Source organism: Chanodichthys erythropterus, chromosome 19 (assembly GCF_024489055.1).
Source record: "Chanodichthys erythropterus isolate Z2021 chromosome 19, ASM2448905v1, whole genome shotgun sequence".
In the NCBI taxonomy this organism is placed as follows: Eukaryota; Metazoa; Chordata; class Actinopteri; order Cypriniformes; family Xenocyprididae; genus Chanodichthys; species Chanodichthys erythropterus.
The window spans coordinates 20,448,001-20,470,556 of NC_090239.1; the positions used below are offsets into that span (position 1 = coordinate 20,448,001).

The window sequence follows — 22,556 nt, forward strand, 5'->3', positions numbered from 1 at the left end:
GGTAAGATTATTATCAAATAAGATACCATGATCCTTTGATTGTTTTCAGAGGATTATAGAAATTCCTTTTATTATAGAATTATTTTAGGGTAACAAATAAAATGTTATATTTGTTTTCAATTTGAATGAATGTGTAAAGTAAATGTTTTTTGGTACAGTAATCAGTTAATGTTTTACACAAAGGTTTTGACTTTATGCAGTCACTTATTCCAGTGGTGTGACAAATAAATTTTTCAAAAGAAAAAACATTCCACTTAGACTTAAAATTAATACAATGTCGTGAAATCTGTGTTCAAAAGTATACAATTGTTTAAAATAGTTTTAGGCTACAAGGCACTGCTTGACATCCCAACTCTTTAATAGGCTAAATGTGATAAATCAACAGATTGTGATCATGACATGCCGAATGTAGAAGGAAAATGAAAAAACGAGATCATTTGGGTTAGGCATACAAACACAACAAAAAGAAATTGGATACACAATGTGAAAATGAATCTTTGTAGGTTATGACAAAAACAGTCCTGCATACCTGGTCTTCTATAAACAGGAAAAGTTTTCACAGGCTTGTGAGATTTGTAACAAAGTGTGTTACTGAGCACCAGGCACAGACCAACATTTCAGTGTCAAATGATGCTTTCCATGGGGAAAGATATGTATTCTCCCAGTCAAAAGAGAATTGACTGGTCAGACCCAAGAAGAGACTCATGAACCTCAAAATGAGACTTAAAATCAGGGTATAGTGCTCACAGTCGGTGGTTGATCACAGTACATGCCCTAAAATAAGAAGAGAGCTCCCCAAAATTTGAATAATTATGTTTCTGATGTCGAGTGTGATGACCAGATTGTAACTGCTGTTACAGAATGTGTTTTGTACCACAAACATTCAAGGAAGCTATGAGTTCAAGTGTGTCACAGATGTGGGATAAGGCCATGATGAAAGAGGAAATGGACTCCCTTAAGGAAAATGAAACATTTGCCCTAACTACGCTACCAGGAGGTAAACATGCAGTGGGGGTGGTGTATACTCTATGAGGGCACCACTGTAACAACCTTTACCCAATACCATCCCATCAGCGTTTAAAATGAGTTATTGGCATCCCCTGCCGGGGAAATAAGCCAGTGCAACACAATTCTTACCACTTCCTGTTTAGGATATCTGTGATGTCTACACATCGAGCAAATCAGAGACCGATTTCGCAGAGCTGAATGGTCTCAAAATGACAACATAAGTAAGCACAGTGCTTACACCCTGACACAGATAAGGTATGTAACGTTACGCTGCTCATCAGCTGATATACTGTCAGCTACAGTGAGGATGCATGAACTGGCAGGATATGTTTACCTCCCTACTGTAATGTACATGCACCTGTCACTGCAGAAGACATGCAGGGCAGTTATTCATTTCAATATTTTCTTTCTGACTGTATCTTAGTCGTATTCCTGTTTTTTTTCCCGATATAATATGTAGTTGTAAAATCTACTTGTTTATTTTCTTATGAGCTGTCATTGCTAGCTAGCGTGCTAACCGGTATTATCTGCATCAACAAACAAGCGCTCAACAACATGAACTCTCAACATATATCCTATTAAATCAGTTGCTTTAGTAACGTTTTTAACATTTTGAACTTAACTAACAAAATAAAGTAAAAAAAAAAAAAAAAAAACATGGTACCATATTATTTGGCAAATCACTACTTGCTCATTTACAGTACTAATTTGATAATATTTTGAGAAGTACCTTGTAGTGTTATGTTAATACAGTAATTGAATATGGAAATCATTCAGTTCCATGGTATTACAAAGCATGGTCAATACTATAACATGCTCAACATGGTACCTCCACATTAATGATTTGTACTGTCATTTAATTGGAGTTTTATAGAATTTATTGTGCATTGCTGGGATCTTGGGTTTTATTTATAGCATAGGAAGCAAGAAAATAAGTGTTCAACAGTTCTCCTTCAGTGTATCATCAGTGTTTTGGCAGCTTGAGGATCTATAATGAGATTCAGCTGACTGTAGATCTGCTGTCAAAGCAGAGAGAAGAGTAGGCAGGAAATTCTGCTTTATTTGAGAGAAATTCACTTTATGTGTCCTTGTTTCCTTCTAAACACTTTCTTGCTACAAACTGATGCTGAGGTGTTTATCTGCAGATCTCTTACTCTTGTCTATTACAGCAGGGTGCATCATGCCGAGCTCCCTCCTGTGGGCTGTTGATGTGTACGGGAGGGTTTATAGCCTTTCGACAGCTGGACAGCAGTGGGAACATTGTCGCGATGCCCACTTGGAGTTCAAGCGTGTCACAGCTGTGCAGCAGTGCTGCTGGAGCATCGCCTGTGATCACAACATCTACCTGAATGTCCATGCCAGTGATGTGCCCATCCGCTACCAAGAGGAGACATATGAAAACCAGGTGTGCTCAATAGCAATATACAGACTGACATGTGGGTCAATGACGCTTATTTTTTTGGTCCTATTTTTATAATATTAAGTAATATTATAATACACATAAAATATTTTTAACTTGAAATAATTTTACAGCACTGCTTATTAATATTTGTAAAACTTAAACTTGCCATATCTACGGAAGAGGATTAGGGCCAAACAATATTAAAAAAATAAAACCATCTCGAGATTAAAGTTGTTAAATTACGAGAAAAAACTTGTTAAATTTCGAGAAAAAGGTTGTGATAAAATGTTGAGAATAAACTTTTTTTTTCTCGAAATTTAACAACTTTTTTTCTCATAATTTAACAAATTTGTTCTCATAATCTAACGACTTTTTTCTCGTAATTTAATGAGTTTATTCTCAACATTTTATTTAGACTTTTTTTTCTCGAAATTTAACAACTTTAATCTCGAGATGGTTTAATTTTTATTATTGCTTGGCCCTAATCCTCTTCCGTACAAATCAGAGTCATAGGATTCAACCAACAAGCAGAAAAATATATATATAAACAGGAAATTATTTTAAAGAAAGGACCCCTGCAGACCCTCACGGCTGTGTCAAGGTCAATAAGTATCTCCTAAAATATCACACAATTTGACATTTTTAGTTAGTTTAGGTTGTGAAGTGTCATGTGGTGGTCCCTAAAAACATGACACATATGAATAATTCATGAAAATCAAAATCTTACTGACCCCAAACTAATGGTAGTATATATACTACCAGTAAGATTTTTAAAGAGCCCTCTTATGCTGAATTTATTTGATCAGAAATACAGGAAAAATAGTTATATTGTGAAATAATATTACAATTTAAAATAACTGTTGTCTTTTTAATAAATTTTAAAATGTAATTTGTTCTTGTGATGGCGAAGCTGTATTTTCAGCAGGCATTACTCCAGTCTTTAGTGTCACATCATTCTAAATTGGTGCTCAAGAAACATTGAAAATAATTCTGCCTAATAATTCTGTAGGATTCTTTGAATAGAAAGCTCAAAAGAACAGCATTTATTTGAAGTAGAAATATTTTTTTAACACTTCAAATGTATTTACTGTCACTTTTGACCAATTTAAGTTGTCTTTACTGAATAAAAGCATATAGTATATAAATATATATTAAATAAAAATAAAATATAATATTTTATATTTTTATTATATATATATATATATATATATATTTATATATATATATATATATATATATATATATATATATATATATTTAAATATTTCGATTTGTTCACTCACATGTATTCAAGGTATATGAAAACTTTTTACTTGATGGATACACCACATGACATTTTTAGACTCATTAAATCGAAATGTTTTTTTAATAAAAGTTTTTCAAATCCGAATAAAACCATGAATGAATACAAAGAGTATATTCCTAAGAACTTTGTGTTTTAAACTAGATTTTATTGTATTTTATTATTTTATTTGTCATTGACCCTAGAGAACTTGGTAGTGAATAAGACTAATGTGTTTCCTGTTCCCTCACAGAGGTGGAACCCTGTCGATGGCTTCTCGGACCGGCTGTTGCCCAGTGACCGCTGGCAGTGGAGTGATGTCTCAGGGCTGAAGCACCAGCCTCTGGGTGACTTTCAGCTGCCCTCTGACAACTGGGAGTGGGAGGCGGACTGGTACGTGGATGAAAACTTTGGAGGAGAGACCACAGAAAAAGGGGTCAGTATTGATGCCTTTAAGGGGTTTTTTTTTTTTTTTGTATTATTAATTTGGTGCTATTGCGTATGTGCAGCAGAGTGAACAAAACTTGTTACCACTGTCATCCCCCTGCATCCCCCTTGTCTATTTAATTTAATTTATGAAGAAAATACATACACTGCGTTCCAAATGATTATGCAAGTGACATATCAGTAAGATTTCAGTAGAATAAACATTCAGATTTTAGTTGTTCTAAGAAAATGTTTGTTTGTTTATTTATCCATGTCTTTTTAGATAACTGGTATCAATCTCAGACAAAATAATTTGCCAGATCTATGGAAACCCTACTTAGAGATTGTTCCACATTCTTAAGCAAGTCATAGTTCTCATGCAATATGGGGAGGAAGAAAGATCTTTCTGAAGATGAAAAGCATGAAATGGTGCAATGTTGTGCAAAAGGCATGAAAACAACTAATATTGTGTGAAACTGAATGGAGATTATCAAATTATCATAAGATTTGTAAGTGATTTAGAACACAGAAGAATTCGGTCAGATAAAGGCTTATTAAGAAAAGTTCCTGTCAAAAAAATTAATCGTATTAAAAGGGCAGCTATAAAAAAGCCAGTGTTGAGAAGCAAACAGGTATTTAAAGCTGCTGGTGTCTCTGGAGTCTCAAGAAACTCTCCATGCAGGCTGGCAGTTGTGCGTAAAGATGCATTTCAGCCACTCCAAACCAAACCTCACAAAGAGAAACATTTACAGTGGGTTAAGAAATACATGAAGACTCATTTTTAAATAGTTTTATTCACTGATTGATGCTGTACTACAATGGATGGTCTAAATGGATGGATTTCTGGATGGTTGGTGAATGGCCACCACGTTCCAACAAGACTGCAACGTCAGCAAGGAGCTGGCGGGTGATGATTTGGGCTGGAATATTGGGAAAAGAGATGGAGGGTATTAAAATGACTTTTGCAAGATATGTGGAGTTCATAACTGGCCATTTTCAGCTATGGTATAAAAAGGTGGATAGTGCATAGTAGAATGCACTATACAATGCACTATGCACTATCCCATGCTGCAAAAAAACACCACAGCAATAAAACTCTTTTAAAATGTATTTCTACACCCACTGTAAATGTTTCTCTTTGTGAGCTTTGGTTTGGAGTGGCTGAAATGCATCTTTACACACAACTGCCAGCCTGCATGGAGAGCTTCTTGAGACTCCAGAGACACCAGCAGCTTCAAATACCTGTTTGCTGCTCAACACTGGCTTTTTTATAGCTGCCCTTTTAATACAATTAATTTTTTTGACAGGAACTTTCATTAATAAGCCTTTATCTGACCGAGTTCTTCAGTGCTTTAAATCACTCACAAATCTTATGATAATGTGATAATCTCTATTCAGTTTTCACACAATATTAGTTGTTTTCATGTCTTTTGCACAACATTGAACCATTTCATGCTTGTCATCTTCAGAAAGATCTTTCTTCATCCCCATATTGCATGAGAACTGTGACTTGCTTAATAATGTGGAACAACCTGAAATCTTACTGATATATATATATTATTAGCAAAACAGGTGGTATACTTACAAAGACTGTACAAAACACACATAAAGACAAACAAAAAAATGACATCAGTTTGGAGTGTTTGGGTAGTCAGTTCTTGAAAAGATTTCCCATTTTTTTCTTTCTTTTCCTCCTTTTTCCCCCTCCCATTCTTTTTGTGTTTACTTTTTCTGTCTTTCCCTCTACCTCCTTTTTCTTTTGCTTCTCCTTTTTCTTTTCTCTTTCAATTTCTCTTTTCCTTCTTCTCTTTTTTCTTCTTTCTTGATGCTTTAAACATTATTGGATAGCCAATATATGAGTTGAGTGCTCTCTCACTGTTAATATAAGGTGGAATTGTAAATGAATCTATTAAAATGAAAAAAAAATAAAAAATAATGACAACATTGTCATCATCATCGTCTAAAAAACAGGCATGTTACTTTACTTGCTGAACAACTTGCTTTCACGTTAACTCGAATTGCGCCACAGTTCCAATCCAACCGAACTCAAACCACCTCCTATCGGTAGTCTCGGGTTTGATACCGCAATGCCCCCTAAAACCACAAAAAGAGCTCTGACTTGCTTTAAGCCATAACTGATCTTCTGTGTGTTTTCAGGGATGGACATATGCCATTGATTTTCCAGCCACTTACACGAAAGACAAAAAGTGGAACTCTTGTGTGCGTCGCCGCAGATGGATACGATACAGAAGGTACAAGGCACAGGAAACTTGGGTCAAGGTGTGTACCAGTACAAAGGTTTTGAGAGCAATATATCTTATCTTCAACGGGTGTCTTTAACGTTGATGAAAAACTTATGTCTGGGAATTTTATATTTGAGAGCAGATCCCCTCAGAGCAGACTGAGTCTCTTCCTGACCCATTTAATGACATCACTTGTGGTGGTTGGGAGATCACTGAGGAGCCCAGAGGGTGTTTGGCTCTGTGGGCGGTCTCTCTGCAGGGAAAGGTCAGAACTCAGTTCATTCCAGGCTTACACACTGTACCATGTCCAACAGCACCCCATGCTCCTGTAATTCATTCATTTTTCAGTTCTATACAGAGTGTATGAATTATTGGTTCTTGGAACACACATAAAAATTTGCATCATGTCCATTTATTTTCAAAAAGGGGATCCAAAAGATTTTTTTTTTTTTATATTCGAGCAGGTGTGGTTCCGGTGTGGCATTAATCACCATAATCCTGAGGGCTCCTATTGGGAGGAGGTGTCCGTACCAGGGGAGGTTGTGCAGATTAGCAGTGGGCCGGGTGACCTGGTGTGGGCCGTCCTGTGGGAGGGTCATCTGCTGGTCAGAGAGGGCATCAGCAGAGATTGTCTCAGGGGTGAGCGTAGTGGTGCAATACATTCACTTTTGCCAAGTTACCATTTTTTTGTTGAGTAGATAAGGTATTTCTATCCCCTGTCTATATTTTATAATATTTCAATAAAAGGGTCATCGTGGGTCACAGTGGAGTCGCCAAGCCCTGGAGCGGGAGCTGTACATGTAGCTGTTGGTGTGAATGTAGTGTGGGCTGTCACTAAAGATCATAAAGTAAGTCCTATTTTGATTTAATATCATTTAATTTGATATAGTTACACTAGAGTGGCGTCCAAAATCTGAGACCACCAGTGAAACTGCTACTTTTATTTTCCAACTTGGTAGATTTTTTATTATAAAAATGATATTATCATTCATATTGTACTATCTATACTAGAAATTTAGCAAAATCTTAAATAGTGACAGTAAATACATTTATAATGTTACAAAAGATTTCAAAAATCGCTGTTTCCACAAAAATATTTAGCAGAACAACTATTTTTAGCATTGATGATATTAGAAATGTTTCTCAGCATATTAGAATGCTTTCTGAAGGATCATGTGATGTTAAAGACTGGAGTAATAGCTGCTGAAAAATAAGCTTTGTCATCACAGGAATAATTTACATTTTAAAATAGACAATTAATAGACATTGTAATAATATTTGTCAGTTTTACTGTTTTTAATGTATTTTTCCTCAAATAAATGCAGCCTTGGTGAGCAGAAGACTTTTTTGTTTTGTTTATTTATAATTTTTATTGTTACTTAGCTTTTTTCCCCTTATCTTCTTATTTCGAATAGGTCTGGTTTAGACGGGGTGTGAATTCACATAATCCTTGTGGCTCTGGTTGGATAGGTATGGTTGGAGAGATGGTCATGATCAACGTGGGTCTCAATGATCAGGTCAGAGATTAGTAATGTTCTCCCTATGCTTTACCTCATTCATTTCTGCATCTAATGTACTTTTTCCATTGAATAAACATATGGGTGGTTCACCCTTATTTTTGTGTGTTGAGAGGGGGTGCATTCTGACGGGCTGAACTGATTCGTTATTATTGGCTAATGTTATTGAATAGGAAACAGTATCAATAGCCACTCGCTATTGTATGTGAGTAAGTGTTTTGAAAACATTATCTATATAAAACCGTCATTTACAGACAAAGCATTATGAAGCCATTTACTTGGCTTGTGATGCAACTGCTGTCAGATTCAATACAGTTGGCTGCTTCATCTTTTAAACAAAAGTTTCTTTGCGAAATCTCGATTAGACTGTGTCTTGTTTACAAAAATTTTCCAAACAATCATATAATACTCTGATGCAATCCAGGACTAAAAAACTTCTATATAAAACTTTCTTAGATAAAAACTGAAAGAAACATCACATACAAATGTACAGATATTATGCCATATTCATGTATTCACCTGAGTATGTGTTTCTAATGAGAATTATGATTGCTGAAACCATTTCTCAGAAGAAACCAGATCTCTGAAGGTAATGTGATGTGGCTCTGTGCTCAGGTGTGGGGTATTGGTTTTGAAGACCGGGCGGTGTATTTCCGTCAGGGTGTGACTGTCAGCGAGCTGAGTGGGAAGGCCTGGAAGGTTGTGTCTGTACCCAGAGATAGTGACCGTTCCCACTCTAGCGCCAGTGCGAGCAGCCTTCAGAGGTTAGTTTGCTTTAGTTTTTAGCCTGTGTCGAGTAGATATGTGTATAATGTGCAAAATATGTTGCATTTGAAAAAATTCACCACCAGGTGGTGTAAATCATTCAAGAAGGATGATTTGCAGTTAGTACACTTTGCAGTTTGCTTTCTTTTATGACAGTAGTGCATAGTAAAGCACTGAACAGCCTTCATCTCTGAAAACAACAATAAACTGATGAATTTCTCAAGAAAGATGTTTCTTTTTGGTCTTTTTTGAAACAAAAGTCAACTTCAGCAATGCAACTGTAGTCGATAATTCAGTAACGGAAATAGACAATGTATTAAGTAGCATAACAGTTTAAAAAAATATTGTCATACTACAGTATGTGGCAGAAATCATATTTTTCACTAAATGTCTTTTTTAAAAACAATGTATTGTCATGTGACAAAGAACATTTATATTTTTCATTAAATATATGTATTCTTTTTTAAATAGCAATGTATTGTCATATGTGACAGAAATAATATTTATATTTTTCATTACATGTTAGATATTCTTTTCTTTTAATATAAATGGATTGTCTTGTGATTAAAAAAAAAAATTTTTCATTAAATTATAGGTATTTTTTTACAAGCGTTACAATGACAGTTTTCCCATTGAGTTCTTATTAGATTGGCTAAAAAGATTTATCTTTGATTGATTGATTTGACTATTTTCAATCAATCAAATGATACAAATTATCAATTATATAAACATGTCTTAGTGATTCCAAACTTTATGGTACTGTACATATTAACATTCTGATTCTCCCTCGCAGTGCTGGTTGTTTCTTTGGTGGTGAGGTGCGCTTGGAGTCCCAGGCTTCAGTGTTGAGTGATGTGGACCCTGATACTGAAAGAGCTGTGGGTGGACTTGTCCCAACTCCTGAAATGGGAGAGAGCCCTAAACCACGCATCCCCAAAGTAACCAGTGACAGCTTCATCTCTGAGCTCGTGTCTGACCGGGAAGGCCAAATCAGTCGTCGTGATGTCCCCCCAGCTGGCCCATCTATTCCAGAGGAGGATCACGCAGAAAAAGAGGTAGAGGACAGGGCTTCTCCAGCCCAGGTTCTGTCTCCTAGCCAATCAGGTGGGCTGAACCCTCAATGGAGCAATGTGGACCTGGAGGAAGCCCAGACGCATCTCACATCCGGACCTGGAGTAGACGCAGCTGAAACCTGCAGCCTGTCCTCTGTAGCAACCTATAACTTGGCCCTAGAGGAGCCTTATGGGCCAGATGAGCATCCAAAATGGGCCTGGGTCAGTGGCGGGGGATGTTTCGTTGACTGTCACTTACAGCTCAACTGGTTCAACTCATCTACATCCACAGGTCAGCTGGGTCATTTGTGTATAATCTGTGTAATTGAATTTGATGATTCACTTTGTCCCTGACCGTGTCAAATGTGATTGTCTCCTCAGCCCTGAACTCCTCCATGCAGGCCATGTCTCTCTCCATAACACCTGCTCAAACGGCAGCATGGCGTAAACAGATATTTGAGCAGCTCAGCGAACGATCCAAGAGAGAAATGGAGAATTTCATGCATTATGAGCAGGCCATTGAACAGGTAGTGCTCACACACCAATCTGTTCACCTCGTCTGATCTTTTCATCAATACTAACCAGTTTTGTCATTCATAATTTTTTTTTAAATTATTATTATATCCAGACCATCATTGGTATAGCAACCGTAAGTGTCCATACAAGTGCTCCGAGAGTTAGTTGGAATAGTAAAAATAGCTGATAGTCAAAGCAGTCAGTTACTGTCACAGTGGCCCTCAGCTTGGTAGAACTGAATAGTTACCCCAAGAAAATGTATCATTTGATAATTCACCCTGATTCCTGTCCTTTCTAGTCTGTGTGGGTGAAGAAAGGCACCATGCAGTGGTGGCGAGACTGGAAGCCTCATAAATGGGTGGATGTTCAATTTGCACTGGAGCAGTTCTCAGGAGCAGAGGGCAACAAGGATGGGATTTTGTTTATCTACTACACCTTTAATGATGAGAAGAAGGTAATCTTTACATACAGAAGACCCTTATGGAATAAAAATCCATGTTTATTAATTTTGAGGCCATTTATTGTGATCAGTGTATTGTTAAAAGATGTTTATAGCTGGAAAGTAGACTAAAGGTACAAGCCCTTGATATGTCCCACCCATCTTCATGTTTCAATAGGAAATACACCACCGTTAAAAGTTTGGGGTTCACACTTTTATTCAGCAGAGATGTGTTAAAGGGATAGTTCACCAAAAAATTACAATTCTTTCATCATTTATTCACCCTCAAGTTGTTCCAAACCTGTATGAATTTCTTTCGTCTGGTGAACACAGAAGAAAAAAATACAATGGAAGTCAATGGGGCCCATCAACTGTTTGATTACTGACATTCTTCAAAATATCTTCTTTTGTGTTCAGCAGAAGAAAGAAATTCATACAGGTTTGGAACAACTTGCGGGAGAGTAAATGATGAAAGAATTTTCATTTTTGGGTAAACTATCACTTTAAACTGATCAAAAGTTACAGTAAAGACATTAATAATGAATAGATTCTATACCTCAAAGAATCTTTTACTACTGTTTCCACAAAAACATTAAGCAGCACAACTGTTTTCAACATCAATAATAAAAACAACACATGTTTCTTAAGCACCAAATCAGCACATTTTTTCATTTCTTTTTGAAGGATCATGTTAAACTGAGGACTGGAGTAATGGCTGCTTAAAATTTAGCTTTGCCATCGCAGGAATAAATTACATTTTAAAATATATTAAAAAAGAAAACAGATATTTTAAGTAGTAATAATATTTTACAATTACAATATTACTGTTTTTACTGTATTTTTGTCAAATTAAAATAATAATTGTCCAAAATAATTAGTATCAAATAAATGCATCCTTGGTGAGCACAAGAGACTTCACTTCTTTCAAGAGCATTAAAAAAATCTTACCATCCTCAAACTTTTGAACAGTAGTGCGTCAACACAAGAAAGAAAGCTGTGCTTGTAAAGTGATTTCATGTAGTCTAGATTGACTAATTTGATCAATTCAACCCCTATTTTGCTTTGATTCTTTTCTGCTCCTCCTTTGTCCAGTATCTCCACGTGTTCATAAACGAAGTGACAATCCTGGTGCCGGTTTTGAATGACTCCAAACACACATTTGCTATCTATACAGCAGAGCGAACCAAACAGAGATGGCCCATCCGCCTGGCTGCAGCCACAGAGCTGGAGATGCATGACTGGGTGAGGAGAGAGCATGAAATATGGGAAATTGATCTCCAACAACTTACACTGCACTCTTTGATTTCCTTGCTGTTTGACTGACAGTTTGTTCATCCTATCAGCTGGCTCTGCTCAGTGTGTCCTGCTGTGACTCTAGAGGTATTCAGGGCCCTCCCTCGAAACAAGCCATCTGGTCGGTCACCTGTAAAGGTGACATCTTTGTGAGCGAACCAACAAAAGAACTAGAGGCATCTCCCTACCCTACACCATGTGATCAGATGTAAGAATCAAATGATGGATTGATTTGTTTTTATGTGAATAAGTGTATAATACTGCTGTTATTACCAGCACACCAAGCAAAACTTATGAAAAATGTAAAAAAAAAAAAAATCAAAAATCTAATACTATCTCACATCAGAAATCCACATCATCACCTTATACCAAAATACACTTAAAGTTTGACAAAAGACAAAAAGCCATTAGATAAATGTTTAACATAGATGAAACATAGATTGAAGATGTCAAAAGAGTCCCTCATTGGAGAATTAGCCATACACTACCATTCAGAAGTTCAGGGTCAGTGAAAAAAGCCTCCTAAGCTCACCAGTATTGCATTTACAATTTAAAAAAATGTTAAATTGTAAAAAAAAAAAAAGAAAGAAAAAAAGAAAAAAAAAAGTATATTAATGTATATCTTAAAAATGTATTACTGTGATGGCAAAGCTGAATTTTTAGAAGTCTTCAGTGTCACATGATCCTGCAGAAATCAATATGCTGATTTGATGCTCAAGAAAAGTATCTTACTATTATCAAAATTTTTTTTATTCAGATATTTCTAGAAATTTAAGACCTGCATTTATGTGAAATACAAATCCCATGTAACAATTTAAAGGCCCTTACTGTCACTTTTGATTCATTTAAAGGGATAGTTCACCCAAAAATGAAAATTCTGTCATCATTTACTCATCCTCATGTCATTCCAAACCTGTAAGTGGTTTAGCCCAATTTTCTGAAAAGTCTAGATCACTTTATGTGATGAACAGATTTAATTTAGACTTTTATTTACATTGGTTCTCGTACTTCAAGCAAGCATGCTTGAGCTTCGGTTTACCATAACTGATGTGTGAGTTGTTTAATGTTTATATGTGAATAAAAGCCTAAATTCAATCTTTTTCATCATAGAAATCGATCGTGTCGCTTCAGAAAATTTAGACTAAACCGCGCACGTCTTGATATTGCCAAGTTAGATGCGTTCCTAGGTCAACATATTTTGTTGATCCTGGAACAACATTCTAGTCTGAAAATTTAGTCCTAATCCTATTCCTACCCCTAAACCTAACCCTACCTATAAGTTATCCCAAAAATCAGAGATAAAAGATAGATGAATAACACTGATGTAGCAATTCATGATTTTAAGCCTAAACTTGACATAATCTGTAAATTTGTCCCTCAAATCTGATTGGTTGATTTGAATGTTGTTCCAGGATCAACAAAAATGTTGACGCAGGAACATATTGAACTCAGCAATATCAGGTTATGCCTAAACCGCTCCATTCATATGGATTAGATTGACGATCTCTTTATGAACTTTTTGGAGCGTCAAAGTATCAGTTGCGTTTCAGGGACAGAAAGCTCTCAGATTTCATCAAAAAGATCTTCACTTGTGGTCCGAAGATTAATGAAAGTCTTACAGATTTGAAACAAAATGAGGGTGAGTAATTGACAAAATTTTCATTTTTGGGGGGAACTATCACTTTAATGCACAATTACTGATTAAAAGTATTATTGCAATAAAAAAAAATCTTACTGACCCCAGACTTTTGAACAAAAGTGTATATTCATAAACTTTTTATTTCTTGCTGTGTTGCCTTATATCAGTGAATTCATGAATAGGCATTAGGCAAATATGACTGCTCTCAGACAAAAAGAAAATCAAAATCTTTGTCATCACGGACAGGTTCTGGCGTCAAGTCGGAGGGCATATGCGTATGATTGAGTCCAACAGTCTTGGTGTGGTGTGGGGGATCGGCTATGACCACACCGCCTGGGTCCACACAGGAGGCTATGGAGGAGGCTTCTTTCAGGGTAAATGCATCACTTCTTTTTCTAAACAAATTAGTGTTTTTTTCATGTATTTTAGTAACATTATGTGCTTATCTCACACATACAGGGTTGGCAAGCAGCACAGATAACATCTACACACAGACTGATGTGAAGAGTGTTTACATCTATGAAAACCAGCGCTGGAATCCTGTTACTGGTTACACTAACAGGTTAATATAGAGTATGATGTTTGTGATCCAGAAGTGTTCAGTACACTCAACTGCTGTGCATCACTTTTTCCCTCACAGGGGTCTCCCTACTGACCGTTACATGTGGAGCGATGCCTCAGGTCTGAAGGAGTGCACTAAAAACAACACTAAACCACCCTCCCCCAACTGGACTTGGGTTTGTACTGTTGTCCATTTTCTCCCAATACATAAAGAAGTTGTCATTGAAATTGACAAGGAATGATGTCTGGTTGCTTTATAGCAGCAAATCGCTGAATGTCTTAATACTTCTGCAGGTGTCAGATTGGACTATTGACTATGCTGTGTCAGGAGGGACAGACCGAGAGGGCTGGCAGTATGCAGCTGACTTTCCTGCGTAAGTTATGTTTGCAATCAGCATTGCTAGTCACTCTTCTTACCTGGGCATTAGGTATTAACAGCAGTTTTAGTATTACCTTTAAATGTGAGAGCAAGCTAACTCATTTTTGCTTTTTGTGAATGTATTATTCATTGCTCTAGGTCTTACCATGGATATAAAACAATGAAGGACTTTGTTCGCCGCAGACGTTGGGCAAGGTATGTTGCACTGTTTAAGTGAGTGTTTAAAGTTGGCATGAAATGGATGCGATAGCCTTTTCTTCTCTAATGTGATGTATATCCGAGTGAAACGGCTTCTCAAACAAGAAAAATGTAGAGTGGAACCATTTTTTGGTCCATAGGGAATTGATTGGATCATTGTGATTTGCTATTGATGTGATATATATGGGCCCAAGCCCCAGCACCACCACCATCCTGCTAGCTTCAGGGCATCTTTGCATGAATATATGCAATATGCATTTAAAATAGGTAAACATAAAAGGACTATGTCAAAGTCATTTGAATACACCACATTTACTGCAGCAAGAGTTGGTGCTGCTATGACCATGAACCATTTATAATAAATATTGCAATATTCCATTAAAGGTGCCCTAGATTCAAAAATTGAATTTACCTTGGCATAGTTAAATAACAAGAGTTCAGTACATGGAAATGACATACAGTGAGTCTCAAACCCCATTGTTTCCTCCTCCTTATATAAATCTCATTTGTTTAAACGACCTCCGAAGAACAGGCGAATCTCAACATAACACTGACTGTTACGTAACAGTCGGGGTGTACGCCCCCAATATTTGCATAATGCCAGCCCATGTTCCCAACATTATGAAAGGCATTAGACAAGGGCAGCCAGTATTAACGTCTGGATGTGCACAGCCGAATCAACAGACTAGGTAAGCAAGCAAGAACAATAGCGAAAAATGGCAGATAAAGCAATAATAACTGACATAATCCATGATATCATGACATTTTTACTGATATTTGTAAATTGTCTTTCTAAAAGTTTCATTAGCATGTTGCTAATGTACTGTTAAATGTGGTTAAAGTTACCATCGTTTCTTACTGTATTCACGGAGACAAGAGCCGTCGCTATTTTAATTTTTTAAACACTTGCAGTCTGTATAATTCATAAACACAACTTCATTCTTTATAAATCTCTCCAACAGTGTAGCATTAGCCGTTAGCCACGGAGGACAGCCTCAAATTCACTCAGAATAAAACTTTAACATCCAAATAAATACTTTACTCACATAATTCGAAGCATGCATGCAGCATGCATGACAAACATCTTGTAAAGATCCATTTGAGGGTTATATTAGCTGTGTGAACTTTGTAAATGCGCTGTAATATAGTCGACAGCTGGTGTGGCAGGGAGCACGCGATTTAAATCAGTGCATTGTTAATGATGCCCCAAAATAGGCAGTTAAAAAAATTAATTTAACAAAATCTATGGGGTATTTTGAGCTGAAACTTCACAGACACATTCAGGAGACACCTTAGACTTATATTACATCTTGTGAAAGAACGTTCTTGGGCACCTTTAAAATTTGATTTCATGGTGACTTTAAGATAGTCTGCTCTCTCCAGCTCTGTTTATCAAGGTATCTATTGTCCTTCGTGTTGGGAATCTTTTTTCTTTCTTTTCTTTAAATATCATTTTTAATGTCTTTCATAGTTTTTTGTTAATTGTGCACATTTTGTTATATACTTTCTTCACCATGAAGAAAGCTGACATGGCATTTAAAAAAATCAAGAAGTAGTGTAAATTAATGATTTTTTTATGACATATGATTCTGCATTTTGCCTGTGTAATACTGAAACTTGGAGGAATTAATTTATTTAATGTTTAGTAAAAATGTTTAGTAATTAGTGGTAAAAAAGAAATAGATTATAAAAACAAAAAAATAGCAAATCAAAAATAGTGTTGTTTTAGAATTTTTCTTTAGTAGCATATATAGAAACATTTATTCTGGGTTTGTGCTTTTCCTAAAAATTACAAAAATATTTTTTTGTAGGGCTGCCCTCGACTAAAAATTTTTCTGGTTGAGTAGTAGTCGTTCGTTTTAAGTGATAGTTGACTAATCGCAGGTTTATTAATAAACCATATAAATCATCAATAAAGAGCCTGTAATGCCTACATAGCCTAATCAGCGTTCAAGTGCACGCATAAATCTTGCCACAGCGCACCGGCAGAGGTAACAAATATATGAATCCGTCGGTGGAAAACAGCAAGGGGTATGCTTTAACATTTTAATAATTAATACAGAAAACACTAGTTTATCAATTTTCAGCTGCAGTGATAAAGTTAATGATGCTGACTCATCATCTCCGCAGTAGTGGACGCGCTTATATGCACATTTCATACAGATAACATAATCTGAGAATATTTGTTTTCCATTTGAATTGGTTCATTTAAAAGTAGACATTTCGCTTTCTAGACATTTATTTTTCCATGTCTGTGAGGCAAGTTTACATGGAGTTTCGGTTCTTTTCTTTCTTTCTTTTTCTTTTTTTTGGTGCTCTCAAGTTCACAGAGAGACGGCAGAAATAGCACCCTGTTTGGTTTCATTATTTTACAAAAGCATGTTTTGTTGTTATTGTGAGTGCACACACATAAGAGTTGACTCTTCACAGATTCAAAAGATGTATTACTCTTATCTGTATGACCAAAAATGACGGAGTATTTTAAATGCAAGTGATCGCACCGGCGCCTCCATCAGTGGTGACCAAAAATAGTGTTGTTTTACTTCTGTTTAGTAGCCTATAATGAAACATTTAATCGGGGTTAGTGCACTTCCTTGAAATTACTAAAAGATTGTTTTTGTAATCGTAAAGGAATATTTTTTGTAATTGTTAAATTCGATTCCCATCTCCAATATACATACGTTCTTCTTTCACTTTAGAAAGTGTAAACTCACAACAACCGGCCCCTGGCAGGAAGTCCCACCTATAGCTTTGAGTGACATAACAATCCTGCCTTGTGGGCCGAAGAGCACTGTGGAACAAGTGCCATTATGGGCCATCAGCAACAAGGGAGACGTCTTGTGTCGTTTGGGTGTCACCTCACTGACCCCTGGAGTAAGAGCCAAGTTCCTCATTTTCACAACCGCTATTTGGTTTAGCACGTAGTAATTTCCATTCAAATAGTGTACAAATACTCCACAAACTTTACACACATTTAGTATTATCTCAATTAGAGTTTTCCCAGAATTACATTAACCTGACTGATGATGTGGCTTACTTGCAGGGGTCGTCATGGCTACATGTGGGAACAGACCAGCCTTTCAAGTCGATTTCCATAGGTGGCGTTCACCAGGTTTGGGCCATCGCTAAGGATGGCTCTGCGTTCTATAGGGGCTCCGTGTCCGCTCAGAACCCGGCAGGTGAGGGAATAACCTTCTTTCACAAAACCTTTGATGGGTATATGTATTACCCCATGAATATGTAGCAAAATACACTTCTCTCATTTTACACTTTAATGCAAGTCATTCCTGTCATGCTGATGTTGCAGCTTTGCCTGCGGTATTTCTGCAGCAGCATTAGAAAGGTTTAATCTGTTTGCAGGAGATTGCTGGTACCACATCCCCTCTCCAACTGGACAAAAGCTTAAACAGGTGTCAGTGGGCAGGACGTCTGTATACACAGTGGATGAGAACGGTACACCAAACACATCACACTAAAAAATGTTAATACTGTAGTGGCGACTGGAACTCTTCAAACGTGGGGAAGCACACATGTCACTGATCAATGTTGAAATGTGTACTCTGAACTATTTTATATCTTGGTGTCTGCAGAGTTGCTCCTAAAAGCTGCTTTGAGACAGTGAAATTACTTAATGACAATAATTGATCAGGCTTAACTGCAACTATATTTTGGTCCCACTTTATATTAAGTGGCCTTAACTACTATGTACTTACATTTAAATTAATAATTTGATACAATGCACTTATTGTGTACATACATGTTTTTACATTGAACATTTTAAAAACACCTGCATGTAATTACATCTGTAATTAATTTCTGTAATTTATATTTATAATTACACTGTTGACCTATCCCTTACACCTTACCCCTACCCTTAAACTTACCCATACCACCAAACCTGTCCCTAACCTTACCCGTATCCCACCTCCAAAAGCAGCAAAAGTGTTTTGCAATTCAATATGAACCCAATAAGTACATTGTACTTATTTTTTGATGTAAGTACATAGTAGTTAAGGCCACTTAATATAAAGTGGGACCTATATTTTTATAGTATTTACTTATGGCAAGAGCCAAGATTATGAATGCTAAACTAAATGTGTTATGACTGGCTTCTGTTTCCAAGATATCTGTATCTCCTTATTATATGAGTATTTTTAATGCATTAATTATGCCTTTTAATGCTCCTTATAATGCATTGTATGGTCTCATGAGTAATTTGTAACCACGGTTATAATACATTATAACACTTATCTATTTATTGTTACACCTTTAGAAAATATAATGAATTAAATCACATGACAGACAACCAATTTCTGATGTAACAAAGAATCTGCAAATATTATAATGTATTTTAACTTTGGTTACAATTATTTATGTAAGGATATAATACTATATATACATATATAATAGATAATACAAAATGAATATCTTTATTATGCATTATACATAAAGGCTTTATATATATATATAATATATATATATATATATATATATATATATATATATATATATATAATAGGGTCAGTAACATTTTTCCTCCAAATAAATTAATACTTTTATTTAGCGAGGAAGCATTAAATTGACCAAAAGTGACAGCGAAGACATTTATAATGTTACAAAAGAATACTATTTCAAATAAATACTGTTCTTTTGAACATTCTATTCATCAAAGAATCTTGAAAATAAATGTATCAAGGTTTCCATGAAAAACAGCTTTGCCATCAGAAGAATAAATTACATTTTAAAATGTATACTAAAATAGAATAGAAATTTTTATTAATAATAACAGTATTACTGTATTCGTCAACAAAAATGTATGTATCCTTGGTGAGCACTTTTAAAAAATATTAAAAACTTACTGACCCCAGACTTTTAAATGGTAATATAATATAATATAATATAATATAATATAATATAATATAATATAATATAATATAATATAATATAATATAATATAATATAATATAATATAATATTATGCTAAAAATAAACATTATATATATAATTTATTTGCACATAGATAATGATCATTGCCTTTTTTTTTTTTAATGTAGAAGAATCTATGCTTACTGTGCAGTCTAAAGCAATCGGCAGTGATATACATGATGCTTTATTTAAAACTGTCAAATAAGAACAATAACTGTTATGGTAATTATTATTATATGTATGGTTTTGTATGAGCAGGTAACCTGTGGTACAGACATGGTGTGACCCCCAGTTACCCTCAGGGCTCATCATGGGAGCACATCTCCAATAACGTGCGTAAAGTGTCTGTTGGACCTCTGGACCAGGTATAGACCATTTCCTTGTAACTAGTTGCTGCAGCTGAACTACTGTAGGTTTGCTGCTCTGCTAAATGTCAAATGTGTGTGGGGTTTTTTTTTCCAAAGGTATGGATCATTGCAGATAAGGTGCAGGGCAGTCACAGTTTGAGCTGTGGCACTGTGTGTCGCCGGCTGGGGGTGCTGCCAATGGAACCAAAAGGACACTCGTGGGACTATGGCATTGGGGTGAGCACTGCTGATATCATCTTCATGTTCACTAGTAGTACTGTGCATAATGGATAGAAAATAAGAAATCATCTGTTTCTCTCAGGGTGGATGGGATCACATAACAGTTAGAGGAAATTCAATGGAGGCACCTCGTATCCTGATGCCGTCCCTGACTGACAACGGAAGCAACCAAACGGCAACACGCAGTCCACTGCGAACCAGTAACCAGCTAGAGATGAACGGAAACCCAGTGGGCTGTTAGTCAAACAGCTGAGCTCTTCATGCTAACTGTCTCTACTGTAGCCATAAATTGTTTTCTTCTCTACTGTAGCGCTTCTCTTGTACAGAGCAGAGTGAATCATTTCCACTCAAAAAAAAAAAAAAAAAAAATCATTCGTCTCAAGTTCCCGCACATGGAGACGACTGTGTTTTTGCTTGTAGTTTAGCTGAATTCACATTCTCCAGTTAGCTTGAAAGAAATTTTCTTTGAGGGCTCTCATGGATAATGAGGCCACTTCCAGTAATGCCCTCTCCTTTTTAAAACTCCCATCATTTGTCATTATGTTTTTTACAAGGTACTGTTTGTTAGAGGATCTTAATTTAATATTTATTTGTCTGTGGTCAAATCACAATCGCCCATTAGCTTTTTTAGTTCTTTATTTGAATCCAGGGGCATTAAATACAAAAATGTCACAGTGTAAACTACTGAAGCTACTCTACAAGCATTTTATATTGAACATCACACACAAAACAGTTTTAAACAAACACCTGCGTCTGGGATTTTGCAGCTTGGCTGTATTGCCGTTAAACATCAGTTAAAGCGTAAACGAGTCTGTAATACATTTTCGTCATCTGCTTGTATCGGGTTATTGGTTATTTATAATTCTTACTCAAAGCTGAGACTGTACAAATACACCACAGTTCCAAAGTTTGGGGTCAGTAAGAATTTTTTGGGAAATAAATATATGTTTTTATTCAGCAAGGATGCATTAATGTGACCAAAAGAAACGGTAAAGACTTTGATTTCTATTTCAAATGAATGCTGTTCCTTTGAACTTTTTATTCATCAAAGAATCCTGGAAAAAGAAAAAAATTATCAGGGTTTCTACAAAACATTAAGCAGCACAACACTGATAATACAAAACAATACTTGAGCACCAAATCTGCATATTAGAATGATTTCTGAAAGATCTTGTGACGCTGAAGAGTGGCGTTTGCCATCACAGGAATAAATTGCATTTTAAAATATATTAAAATAGAAAACAGTTATTTTCATTTGCAATAATATTTCACAATATAAGCAGACGGGCATCTTTCCCAAACAAATTCTGCCGACCCCAAAGTTTTGAATGGTAGTGTAAATTCAGACACTGTATTTAGTTTTAACTTGGCAATGTGAAGACAATTTTGCGAAACATTTCTTTTCTCAGGATGTCAGCATATTTCATTCATACATGGATGTGTATGTGGTATAATTATGTTTAAAGGCAGCACAAATTTCAGAAAGTAACAGTATTTATACTAAATCTTTCCAAATGGTTTTTATCAGGATGAATAGTCAGTTTTATTCCTATTCTGCTATGTTGTACATGTGGATGTATAAATTTGGATTATTTATGAGTAATAATGGTTGTAATGTGAAACGGCATTGTGACATCCTTTATGGGCATTATTTAAGGTTGCTTCTGTACATATAAAGAAATTATATGCAGGCATGAGAGAAAAAAAAAAGATAATATAGTTTTAAATTATTAAATGTAGACCGATAACAGGGTAAAGACAGTGGAGTCATTATTTGAGTACAGTAAAATCCTCTCAGTGTCATATGTGCATGGTTCGTGTCCTCAATAAATATGAAATCTGTTCCACAGCTTTGCATTTGTTTTAAATGCTTACCCTATTAAAAGGATAGTTCACCCAAAAATGTTCCAAAGCTTTATGACTGTATGAAGCTGTAAGAGTTCTATGACACTAAAGATGATATTTACCATCCATACAATGAAAGTCAGGGGTTCCGGTGTAGTTTTGAACCCCATTTACTTACTTCTTGTGTAACATTTTTGGGTCAACTACATTAAGAACCAGCAGATTGTGTCCCTTCATAATCCAAAGAGTCAATTTAGCTAGATGATGTCAAATATCATCCACGTTGTTTGTGGGAAACATGTTGTTACATAAATGGTGCATATTCTGTACATAAATGAGCCTATTTATGGACCAGCTTTAGCTTGTAAACTCAAATGGATCTTTTTGTTTGTCTTAGGAGCTGGTATTCATCATCACGTATGTAGCGTGCACATATTTACACTTGTCATTTAGTGCTCACTGAGTCTGTTCTGTGGCA

General features: G+C 35.8%; 1 protein-coding gene across 2 annotated transcripts; it reads left to right on the forward strand.

Annotated features, from left to right (window-relative positions):
* The first annotated feature begins 1,150 nt into the window (after positions 1 to 1,150).
* On the forward strand, positions 1,151 to 22,546 carry tecpr1a (tectonin beta-propeller repeat containing 1a). 2 transcript variants are annotated; one of them, XM_067369582.1, is made up of 25 exons: positions 1,151 to 1,263; positions 2,178 to 2,413; positions 3,946 to 4,128; positions 6,276 to 6,398; positions 6,504 to 6,626; positions 6,826 to 7,000; positions 7,109 to 7,209; positions 7,777 to 7,878; positions 8,494 to 8,642; positions 9,437 to 9,987; positions 10,077 to 10,222; positions 10,510 to 10,665; positions 11,743 to 11,892; positions 11,994 to 12,151; positions 13,829 to 13,956; positions 14,042 to 14,144; positions 14,223 to 14,319; positions 14,438 to 14,517; positions 14,661 to 14,717; positions 17,420 to 17,594; positions 17,764 to 17,899; positions 18,081 to 18,173; positions 19,905 to 20,011; positions 20,111 to 20,230; positions 20,316 to 22,545. In XM_067369582.1, exons 2-25 carry the CDS (start codon positions 2,189 to 2,191, stop codon positions 20,472 to 20,474), a joined length of 3,597 nt encoding a protein of 1,198 aa, XP_067225683.1. In that variant the 5' UTR covers positions 1,151 to 1,263; positions 2,178 to 2,188; the 3' UTR covers positions 20,475 to 22,545. The 2 variants fall into 2 exon arrangements, with proteins under 2 accessions (XP_067225683.1, XP_067225684.1); XM_067369583.1 differs by having other exon boundaries at positions 1,170 to 1,229; positions 20,316 to 22,546.
* Positions 22,547 to 22,556: the final 10 nt, after the last annotated feature.